Genomic DNA, 12,467 nt, shown 5'->3' on the forward strand with positions numbered 1-12,467 from the left:
CAAGCCAACATGTAGAATAAATCAAAGAGCCAAATAATCCTGAGAATATGCTCAGGCCGTCGGCCTAATGTCCCGAGCCGGCGGCCTCACTAAAGTAAAAAAGAATTCAAAATTAAAGTCGACACGGAGAAAGGTTCCCGTGCAAAGACTCATTACGGCGGCCGAGAGACTCATGACGACGGCCTTCCTAAATAAGGACACGATTCACGCATTTAAAAAAATCAAGAAAGAAATCTCAGATTTATCTTAAGACGGTGGCCAAGAAGTTAACGCCGCCGGCAGAGCGTCCTAGGTGTGATACATAAGATACTTTCCATATTACAATTGCTTAACTAAAATGTCCCCGTGATGGTAGTTTAGTGTTTATGAGACATGCAACATAAAGCGGATGTCATGAGTTCAATCTCAGTCTCATGTCCCTTTAAACACGTGTTACGTGATCTTCCTCTAATATGTTGGCTGTGAGACCAGTCGATGTGAGATCGCTAGAGGGTTGGATTTACCTTTTTTTTTTTTTTTTTTTTTTTTTTTGCTCATTTGAAATCCAGTTATAAACTAAACAAGTATCACAGTTTTAAAGAATTAACTTAGATTAACTGTTGACAAATATATTTGTTAACAAATATATTTGTTGACATATATTTATAAAATGAGGATAAATTTTGACCCCTCTAACTTACGTTCAAATTCCGTTAGTTTGTTGCCATGTCCGAATAACGACTTGTGCAAGTTGTTGCTCCACACCATTTTGACGATAACATACTTTAGTTAGAAAACACGGCCACTCCAACAAATGTTGAAGTTGATCATATTCTACCATTCTGTGGATAACGCCATACAGACCAATGACGGTATGATCAATGATGGTCCAATTATGAAAATTTTAATTACCCAGCAAAATTCGTATGTTTTTGGAGCAGTTATTGCCAAGCCAATTTATTTTTTATTTTTTTAAAATCAAACAAAATATTTATTTACTACAAGATAAGGAATTGCTGTACAATTTACATGTACAGCGAAGATATGATGTGGAATACAAATTATTATGCAGCTCCCTAAGTCTGGAATTATTTTTTTTTTTTATTTTTTTTTTGACATCAGTTTAGAATCACCAAGGAGCACTTAACCACCTACGCGTTCATCTCCCGTAGTTGCATAACCCCGCCTTCAACTACTGCTCTAGAAGAAACCCGGACCGAGGGCATGGCCGGTAAAACCCCCTCTCAGCTGCCCCGCACTAAGCGAAAGGCAACCTGGATAATACTTCAAGTCAGAGATAACATTGAATGCAATTAAAGTTAATAGTAGAAACGTGAATCAGAAGGTGCAAGGGATGTGACAAGATTGCATCATCATTACACTATTTATTGCAGCTATATATTTGAGATTTTAAGCATGTTTTTCCCATTCAAGAAAGATAAGATCAGTACCAACCCTTACGTCTTTTTTCCCGTCATTATTTAGTTAAAAAAGACACTATAGGATGAGCCCCGTCATTTACGTCCGTGAAAAGAAAAAATTGAATTTCGTCCATTTCATGAAGTTTGTAGACGCATCAGAAGGGAGCCCACAGATCACTTCAAGTGTAATATACATGGCCCTTCATCAATTTTATATAATTATTTTATTATTAACTTTTTCAAATAATTGATAATAATAAAATAATAGATTAAGCGGGTTCAGTCTTTTTGAAGAAGTATTTTATGGTTGGTAGCGTTTAGTCTATATCAGTCTTTTTATGGATATATTGACGTGACGCTGATGTGTAGTTCAGTCTTTTTAAAAAAGTATGTCATGGTTAGAAGCGGTCTAAGAAAAAGACACGTAATAATAAATTATCAGGCAAATCCAACAGTATAATTAATAATCTAAAATGGTAAGTTAAATGCACCACCAAATTCTTACCAAATTGTAAGAGCATCATTTAAGTCTGGCATGCTAAAACTTTTAGCTTACTGCTCCACCCACCCTTTACTCTTCAGTTCCCTCTGTTTAATACTTCATGAACATCACAATTTAAACTAATCTTTGAAGAAGATTAATTCATTATATGATTTAACAACAATATATGATGGAGAGCAGGATATTATCGCCAATTATGTAACTTATATAACATCTTACAATATCAGTTATCACAGGAACAAAGTTGCATAAAATAGCCATTTCTTTAGGGATCTTCATAAAAAAAGAACACCAAACTTTAGATTCTATCACCATAGGGGCGGTTTTTAATGGGGACAGGCGGGGCAGCCGCCCCCAGTGGATTTGCAATTTTCAGTGTAAAATATTTGAATTTTTTGACTTTGCGCCCAACGAAAATTTTTTTCCCCCCAAAACTTACATATTTTGCCCCAAAACCTTTAAATTTTGTCCAAAAATCTCCAAATTTTACCCCAAAATTTTCATATTTTGTCCACAAATGTTAAAATTTTGCCCCAAAACCTCCATAATTTGCTTAAAAACCTCCATTTTTTTGCCCCAAAATCTCCATATTTTGCCCAAAAAATTGCCACGGTTTTAATTTTTTTTTTTTGCCCCCGGTGACTTGGAATCCTGGTACCGCCACGTCCATAACAGAACCACCAAAAACCAAACGGAAATTTTTTTCCCAAACAAGACAGAAGTACGCAAACACTCTACGAACGAAGCACCAAATAAATCCAATACATTAGCTGATTAGCACACTACCTACTATTTACATAAATCTTAAATATATACATAAAATCATCACATTTTATAAATCAATACCACTGCTATATCATTAACATGTCAAACAAAAGTGCCATTTCAAGTGAGTCCGTTACTGACTTCAAAACAGATCAACTCACCATATATCAGCCTAACTTGGTACTAAATAGCTTCTTTCTCCATCAGTGATTATAACAGTTCCTTCACCAAATCATTATCTGTGACAATTTACACCATTGCATAAATTTAAACATTAATTAACTTAAGATATAACAGATAAAATCACTAAACTTTCAACGCAAAAGATTTAAAACCCGAACCTTGATCAAGTTATAAAGACATCTACTCATGTTGGTACCCAACATGAAATTGCATAGAGAATCCTGCCTTTCCAACCCTGTAGCATCCACTTGCCATCTTCATCAAACACAAAATCTTTATGATAACCGATCTTCACTTTAGACTTCAAAATTGAAACGAGCTCCCGATCCATTCGTTTAGCCTTGAACCCAGCACTCGAGTGTCGAACTTGCCACTGCTTGTAAGTTTCGGGTCGTTCTACCCTCTCGGGACCTTCACACGCAATCACATTCAAAACTTGACGCCCATAGAATTCTCTCTCGTAATTTAGTCTTTGCTCATTATCACGCTCTAACGTTGCATCAAACATATCGAACAAAGACGAGTAGTGAAAAAGAGCTTCTTTGAAACGGGTAACAAAGAACGACGACGCACCATAAGATCCATTAACAACAGAATGAACAAAAATATCAGGTTTCATGTCTCTAATCAACTTCAAAACCCTATCCCTTGGATTATTATCCTTAACCGATGTCTCATCAAGCAAATTCTCGAACCGAGCAAGTGCATTCACAGCAAGAAACTCGTTTCTTTGAAGCTTAAGATCTTCAATATTGATCATTTCCCAATTTTGCATTGATATAGCATTGTACTCAAACGGAACCTTAAACCGCTCACAACAAGTAGCCAATCGACGTCCCGTTTCCTCTACTCTTTCCGCTGGCCGGAAACCAGGCTGTGGAAACTCTATTCCTGTAATTCTCAATTTGGGTGGGCCCCTGGGTCGATCCGCAAGGTGTTTGATAAGTATCGGCCACTGAAAACCATAATCGATACCAAAGTCTACAATATGAAGAGTGGATGAAGCTGAAGCTGCTTCAATAATTGTTCTGTTAGCAAAGTAAATCTCGTTCTTTTTAAAAGGGCAGGCTGCGACGTAAGCCTGAAAGGCTTTTAACTTTTCAAAAGCCGATATTTTTGTAACCTTTTGAGACGCGTATAGCTGGGACCCAGTGCCAGCTAAGCGTGCCTCTAAAGCAAGCGCAAAGATATGAGTCAGCCTTTGTGAAGCGTTTCCAGTAGGAGACGTATGCTGTTTTATCAGCTTTAACTGTTCGTTTGCAATCTTACGATCATCAGCAGCAACTGACTGTGCACAGTTGATCAAAAGAGTTCGAACGTCGAGACTTGTGGGTCCCGGTCTCCAAGAAGGCGCGTTCCAAGTTTTATATGTAGGCTGAATATTATTAGGAAGATATGTAGGCTCGCCTTTTGCGTTTGTACAAAGAAGAATTCGATCAAACATCTCAGACAACTCAGCTTCTTCATCTTCATAAACTGCAGACTGTTTGCTAATCCTTTCGTCTTCATAATCACTGTCCTCCAATTGAAAATGCTTTCGACCCCTGAACCCGTTAGACCCGTTTGGTGAGTTATCCATCTCGACTAGTTCAGATTTCACTTCAACTTCACGAGATGAATTGGACGGCAAGTTATATTGTTCCAAATCGATAACTATAGGTGCAACAACAGGAAGAAATTTACTCGCTTCGTCCATCCCTTTCTTGTACCACACCATAGACTCACTATCACTTAACATACTTTGTAACATATGTGCGTTAACTGAATCCATTGTGTCGTTAACATCATTAGTTGTAACACTAGCTGTAGAAAAACGATTGTATTCAAGCGACGGAGTTTGTGTAACTGACGATTTAGTATCAAACGAATCACTCCTAACCCACTGTGGTTCACCACTTGTACTACTGTACGCACCGTACTCACTTGAACTCCCGTAAGTGATCTCTTCCGGGCTTTCAAAAGGCGGTTGCCATACGAAAGAATCATGAACCAAACTCTGTTTACTCTCCAAATTCTCTTCCACGAGAATTTGGTCCAAAAACTTGGAAACTGAATCTTCAAACTCATCAGGAGAGTTAATTTGGGGGGATAAATTCACTGTACTGGGGCCATGATTGGGAACAGGTGAATGAACATCTAAGAAGCTAAGATCTAAAGGTTCATCTCTAAACCTATAACCAGTACTTTGATTACTAGATATTTGATCGAATACAGATAATGTATTCTCATGATCTAATGAAAAATCATTGATGTAGTCATTGTATTCATGAAAATGTGGATCCTCCATAACCATTGAACACAATCAACAGTAAACACTAAATTAATTTCAATGAGCTCAACTTTTGGTAACAGCTACAAGGAGATTAAAACGACAAGTAATTAGGTGAAATTGATAACAGAAATCTAGGTACAACCACCACACAATTAAAGTAATACTCCGTAATATACGTAGCGTATCACATGATTAAGGGACTAATAAAATAACATAAACCCTAAGCATCATCGAAAAGAGATAAATAAAATTAAAAATAAGAATTATGCAGGATCTAATTATTTAGTAATAATTTCACCAGCTTTTGAATTAAAATAATAAAATGTCAGAAAAAGGAGAAGCAATTTTACAAATCAAAATAAATATTGTTTAAGTTTATATACTAACATGAGAAAGAAAAAAAAAACATAAACAGATAAGAACTAAAATGGAGAGATTTGTACCGTGAAACGGCAGCGTTTTGGGGACGGAAATTGTGGATAGTTGAAGGAAAGAGGAATAAGAAAGAGTAAGTGGGAGAGAGAAGGGAAGACGAGGCTTAATGAGGACCACGAGCAGGGATTGATTGCTATTTTAAGAAGGTTCGTGAATACAGGAGATGCAACCAAGTTGAGTTGACTCGGATGTACGGTAATTTAAGTAACAGATGCTTGTTACCGGTTCTAACCGGTGGTGGGACCCGGATAGGACCAGATAGTGGGGTCAGTCGCTCTGTAATGACCGACGGAAAATGAACTGCTTATCCAATAAAATTATTATTTAATTATTTTCTAACATCATCATTTGCGTTCGTATAATTTGCAATTAGTTGTCGTTTTTATTATTTATAATAAAAAATAAAATAATAATGGCAGAATGGACTTTTAGGGAAAACTCGATTTTTCGTACATATAATAATAATAATATAATATGTGATGTGATATATCGATCTATCTATATCTATCTTACTATCTATAATATACTCCGTAATTGTGCAAATTTAAAATAATGTTCATGTCTAGATCAATGGTTAATCAACATTAATTTACTAGTTTGTGATGGCCTTTCGCAATAATATACACATACTATGTGACCCATAAAAGCTATATTATCTTTGTTACTGAATATCATTTATTTTGCTTGGAACCTATTCAATGTGCTAGCTAGAATTGAGCTTAATGTTATTATATCCAATTTTACCATGATTATTAAGATTACTTGACAATTGACATGTTGGATGAAGATGAATAAGTTGGGTACCTTAACAATAACAAAAAGAAATAATATCATACGTACATCAAGTAATAATGGAATTTCGTGAATTAACTTCGTGTGCTAACCACTAACATTGCCTTTCAAAAAAAAAAAAAAAAAAAAAAAAAAAAAGTAATAATGGAATTATATCGACAGTCAATTTTCTCTCTTAAGAGTTCCTAGAATATCAAAAGAGTCTCCGTCAAATTTTCCTCTTTTCAACCTAGGGTTTTTTCACTAATGGTAGGGATTCCATCTTGTTTTTCCTTCTTCTTTCCCTCTATATCCTTCTTCCTTCTTTTTTTAGCAAACGAGTTTTTATGTCGGGACTTTGTCACCTTTTCCAGCCACCATTACCGTTCTTAGGCCTACTGTCATGACACTCATACTCTAGGTTCGTGGTTGGTTTCGATGTTGGTGATTAAAGTGGATTTTGAGAAGGCTTATGATACAGTGAGGTGTGAGTTTCTTGACTATGTGCTTTCACTTTTAGGTTTTGGTTTCATTTGGCGATCTTGGATTGGTATGTGTCTCTATTCCTCACGTACATCGTTCCTTGTTAATGGTGGCCCGACAGGGTTACATCAAAGCGGTCCCTTGAGCCCACTTCTATTCTATTATATTATATTTATCATTATAATGGAACGCCTTAATTTATGCTTGAAAGAAAATATGGCGACGTACTGGTCCAATTCGTGGAACGTGTATTGGTAACTCCGGAGTTAAGATCTCTCATCTTTTTTATGTCGACGATGCCATTGTGATTTCTAATTGGGAAAAGACATCTTGACGCATATCATGCAAGTCATTAATATGTTCGCTCGATACTCACACATGAAGATAAATGTGAACAAATGTGGCTCATATGATCTTGGGTAGGGTTGCAGATTTCGGTCTTTTTCGCTTGGTCTGAATGGATAACGTGGTTCAAGGATAGGCAAGCTTGTCATATGAAAAACTAGTTGTATATTATCATCGCAGGGTCATTATTCTATATTTGGATACTTCATTACAACGTGATCTTTTACCTAATCTTATGAAGAAAAGCCTTCTTTTCGATTCTATTTGTAATACTTCTTTTAGTTGGTTACGTAGATGTAAATGTAATATTAGTTGGGACGCTAAGCTTTGTAAGCCGTCGTATTCTTGATTTTCTCTCCTAGCTTCTCGGTAGGAGATTTTTGACAAATATATTTGCTGTAAAAAAACACTATGTAGTACAATATAGATAATGTACAACCCAGACTCGAACTCATAAGCTCAAGGTCAAAAGGGCACCTCAATAACGCCGGACCAATGGTCCTTTGGTTCTTCAATTATATATTTATGTATAATTTCTTCAATTATATCCATTTATTTATATGTTTTCTTCATCAGTTAACATTGTACTTGCATTTTTACGGCCACATTACATTACAATCATTAAACTGCAGTGACACTAACCAACATGAACAGTCAATAAGGGAGGCAAGCATATGCTAACCTTCAAAATACATTAACGATCATTGTAAGATAATTGATATAGGTAAGAAGTAAGAACTACATCACTGATTCTACCATGACAACATAGAAAATATATAATACTACATTACTCCGTAGCTTTTTTGTTCAAAAATAAAACTAACCCATGTTGAAAGACAAAACAAACAAGGTCACCTATGTCCATAGTGACAGCAAAAGGACGTCCAACTCCAGTCACACGATTTCAACAATAACCACCAACTTGGTGGCACCAAGTTTAGATTCCCAATCACACTACTAAAAACTAGGTTAATATGTTGTTGTACTCTACTTTCAGTTATCAACTTCTAGCTTAAACAGTTGTCTTCAAATTCGTTTGCGTTGTTTGTGTAGTTTCCATTGCTTAAGAAGATATTCAATACACTCAAGCAAGGTTGCCTTTCTATTCTCCTTTTTGTTCCATAACTCAGGTACCGGATATCGACCACTCGCGTTGTACGTATTCAATTCATTCAGAGCCGTCACAACTGCATTATATATTTCTCCATCATGTTCACCCTTTAAGCTTGCTATCATTTCATCCTCTTCATTTAGTATCTCCTAAAGAACCAAATTTGACATACCAACATGATAATATAATAAGTTAAATTAAAACAACGATAATAAATGAAACGAATCTACATAGTCGTGTTATGTACTTGGACAGTTGGGAAAAAAAAAAAAAATTAAAACTATCACCTCAGAATTATACTCTTACAACATTATCCAAGGTTGTAAAAGTCACGAGTTGAGGGACGAGTCGTTCGAGTCAGGAACGAGACAGGGATGAGTCGGGATTGACCAACGTTGACTTTTAGTAATAAATAAATTGAACATATATATATTACACATAAATGCTTCAAACATAAATATGTGGCACAAAAAATTAAGAACTTTGACCTAACTTTGACTTTGACCGACTCAGACCCGACTCGGCCAACAGTCCAACTTTGACAGAATTTGACCCGACTTTTTATCGTTGACCGACTTTTAAGGCGTTTTTGGGCGAGTCGGGATGGGCTAGTCCCCAAATCGACATGGCCGGCTTTTACAACAGTGACAATATCATTTAATTTTTGTGACATTTTTACTGAATTAACCAGTTTAAAAGTTGGTTTTGGAACAAGTTTAAGAGCCAGAGGACAGTTTGATATTTGTAACTATTAATCAATTCAGCTGCAGACACAGTTGTCAGTTGATGATTTATGTTAGGTAATTGGTAAAATAGATAATATGGTCCTACCTCGTACTAAATTAATGAAAAAGAATGAAAATTTGGTATGATGAATGAAGTCCATACCTTGCATTTATCTCCATCAACGATGACCTTAAACGGATGCCAGCTAGGATCCCTCAAACGAGCCTCCCATAAAGACGCCAACTTCAACATGCTATCTGCTTCCTGTTTACCACTCTTAACAGCTTCGGTGAAAGGCTTTGCATCAAGGTCACCCATTCGTTTAACAACAATATAGGCCCGCGCAGGATTATCAAAGAAACCCTGTTGAAACGCGGATAAATAATAGTAAACTTTACCATTTATTATAGTCAAAAGAATAAAAAAAAAAACTTACAGAAATTAGTTCTTTTCGAGCGTCTTGGATTTCATCATTGGTCCTTCGTTCTTGCACAATTAACGCTTGGTTAAGTGTTTCTAACCCATCGAGTTCCTCTTCTTTTTCCTTGAGTTCTTCTTGAATCAACACCATTTTGTTCTTCGCTTCAATATCTTCCTTACTCATGTGTTTCATCACTTCTAATTTTCCCTTCATTTGCTTGATCTCTAACTCCAACCGTTGCTTCTCGTCAAGTTTCTTTTGAAGCTCGATGATTCGGTGGTGAAGATTTTCCCTCTCTTTCTGTCATGTTTTAGTAAATCAAAACTATATAAAATAAAATTAATCAAGAAATATTATCTGAATAGTTATTTTAGTTTAAGAAAGAACTTATTAAACCTTCTGATCCTCAGCCAACTTCAACACTCTTTCATCTGCCTTCCTCTGCTCCATAAGTGCCAATTCATTCTACACAAAACAGAAACACATAATGAAATTACAGTGTAACCAAACTGTTAAAAAATTAGCAGATTAACACAAATTATTAGTACCAATCTCTTCTCATTATCAAGCTTTGCTCTCTCACTTTCGTTTTTAGCTTCGCGTGCTCTTAGCGTCTTTTCATGCTCCTCCAACATGAGTTTGGTCTGTTCATAATCAACAGTAACCTTTTTGAGCGGTTCCAAGGTGTTCTGAAGTATCATGTCCAAATCTAGTGAAAATTAAAACAAGAATTAGAATTAAAATGAAAATGATTATGCAGATAGCTTATACCTGGCAATTGAGACCCATACCCTCAAATTTGGGTCATATGAGTCAAGCTTTCGGGTCAATTGGGTCTTAAGAAAAAATAGGTCCGACAATGTAGACCAAAACTTAATAAAAATGTCCAATGGGTTTTTCTTCAACCTATTGGGTCCCATACAAAATATAAGAGCAGGTCAAATAGGTGTAATGGGTCTTGTGAATGGGTCAAATGGGTCGAGCATAACAAGTTTCATTTGTCAAACATTTATGAAGGTATTCATGGTTATATACTTATATCCTTTAGTTTGTATATTAATGTTTTCTTATATATATAATAAGTATTAATTAATAATAACTAAAATAATACAAAATCAAATGTAAAAGTTTATGACCTGTTTAGATCTACTTGACCCATTTGACCCATGACCTGTTTCGACTTGTTACCCAACTCGACCCAACCTGACCCATTTAGACCCGTTTAAATTTTTTACCCGTTTGACCCATGACCTATTTCAACCCAAAACCATTTTGACCCGTTACCCAAACCGACCCAACCTGACCCGCTAAAATGTTAAAAAATTATACAGAAACAATTACCTCTGTTATAGTTTTCAATCATATCTTCTTTCTGCTTCATAACAGTCATCATGTGCAAATCAGCCTTGCTTATATTAGTCCGAATTTCCTCACTTTTTTTATCCTTCTCCACTATTTGACTTTTCAACCCGGTAATAAGCTTCAACTCTTTTCTTCTATCTTCTCTTTGAATATCAGAAACGGTCTTTAAATCACCGTTTTTTTTCAAGTAGTCACCAACAAGACCATACGAATTATAATCATCGTGACCCGCAATCCAAGCATAAAGCTTTTCATCTTTTCGCGTTGTTTTATCAAACCAATCTTTTCTTCCATGCATGTTAACATCAAATTGTTTCCCAAACATCATAGCACAATTAAATCCTTCCCATGTATTCCCGAATTAAACTACAGCTAATCCCGAGTGACCACGATAATTCCAAAGTGGATGAACTTTGTGTATATTGTACCCTTGTTTTAACCACTCATCTTTTAAGTTTTTACCACTTTCACCAACATATTTACCATTCTTTAACTGAACAGGAATGTTAGCCACAACCGCCATCCAAGGCCAAACGAGTAGCTCGTCAACATTCTGTTTAGGAGCCAAACTTTTCTTCTCATCTATATTTGGTTTCACGTTGTGCTTCTTATCAATCTCTTGTATTGCATAAGGGCTTTCATTAATTGATTTTGAGGACTCGATTTCAGCATGAAAGTCCCGATCTAAGTACTTAATTAATGCCATATGTTTGGCCTTGTCTCTAAATCCAGCACTTTTTGATTCATTAACGATCCGATTTGCATGCCTAATGAGGTCTTCGTAAGTGTAATCTCTACTATTAGAACAATACGGACATTTTATAACACTTCTTGAAAACGTAACTTTTAACAGACCATCTCGTAGTTCCTTGTAATACTTGCGCATTTGTTCCTCAAGTTCATGATCAATTCTAGGTGAATTTTTTCCTCGATGACTCATCTTCGTGTACCTATATTGCAACATTTTGAACCGCAACAAATAAGCTGACTGCATAAAATGACTTTCAACCAGAGCCCTTAACCAAGAACTATTTGACTCAGATTACAAATAGCTATAAAAAATGATCAATAAGATAAAAAGCTAATGACTTAACATTAATAATTAAAGCTCAACAACATCAGTAGATAATATTAAGACTATATTAGTCACAGTTTTAATAAACACGTGAATGAGATTACAAAGCAAATAAATTTCATAAGCTAACAAATAGACAACCCTTATAGGTTGACAGCAACAACAATAAGTCTGGCTTCAGAGAGAGACAGTAAGTTTTGTAAAGTAACATTAATGATGCAGATATGGTCAATCAACAAGTCAATGTAGCAGTCAACGAGGAATTCAACACGAAAAATACCTTTGGTGATTAATTTGCAAAAGTGGATTTTGGTGGCAGAATTTGATGGACTTTATAGTGTTAACCAAAAACAGTGTTGTAAAAGTCAGTCGACTAGTCGGAGTTGGGAGGTACCCCGACCCGACTAGACCAAAGTCGCTAGAAAAAGTCTGAGTTACTCAAAGCTACTAGGCTTGTATTATGTCAATATATTAGGTACAAAATATTATTGTAACTATTACTAATGTATTAATAAAAACTAGGTACTTATGATGCATTATATTTTAATAGGATACACGTATAATTTGCGAGCCTATTATTCATATTTATGCTAGTCAAAATCAGTAGTCAAAGTCA

At 35.6% G+C, this 12,467-nt stretch overlaps 1 protein-coding gene and 1 pseudogene across 1 annotated transcript; both read right to left on the bottom strand.

Moving 5' to 3' along the window:
- Positions 1-2,641: 2,641 nt before the first annotated feature.
- Positions 2,642-5,710, bottom strand: LOC139876251 (scarecrow-like protein 34). Its single transcript, XM_071863552.1, has 3 exons — positions 5,566-5,710; positions 3,009-5,202; positions 2,642-2,906 (listed from the first exon to the last, which is right to left on the bottom strand). Exon 2 carries the CDS (start codon positions 5,141-5,143, stop codon positions 3,035-3,037), a length of 2,109 nt encoding a protein of 702 aa, XP_071719653.1. The 5' UTR covers positions 5,144-5,202; positions 5,566-5,710; the 3' UTR covers positions 2,642-2,906; positions 3,009-3,034.
- A 2,175-nt stretch (positions 5,711-7,885) lies between these two features.
- On the bottom strand, positions 7,886-12,194 carry LOC139876259 (protein INVOLVED IN DE NOVO 2-like; annotated as a pseudogene).
- Positions 12,195-12,467: the final 273 nt, after the last annotated feature.

The sequence above is a fragment of the Rutidosis leptorrhynchoides genome, chromosome 1, assembly GCF_046630445.1.
Source record: "Rutidosis leptorrhynchoides isolate AG116_Rl617_1_P2 chromosome 1, CSIRO_AGI_Rlap_v1, whole genome shotgun sequence".
NCBI lineage: Eukaryota > Viridiplantae > Streptophyta > Magnoliopsida > Asterales > Asteraceae > Rutidosis > Rutidosis leptorrhynchoides.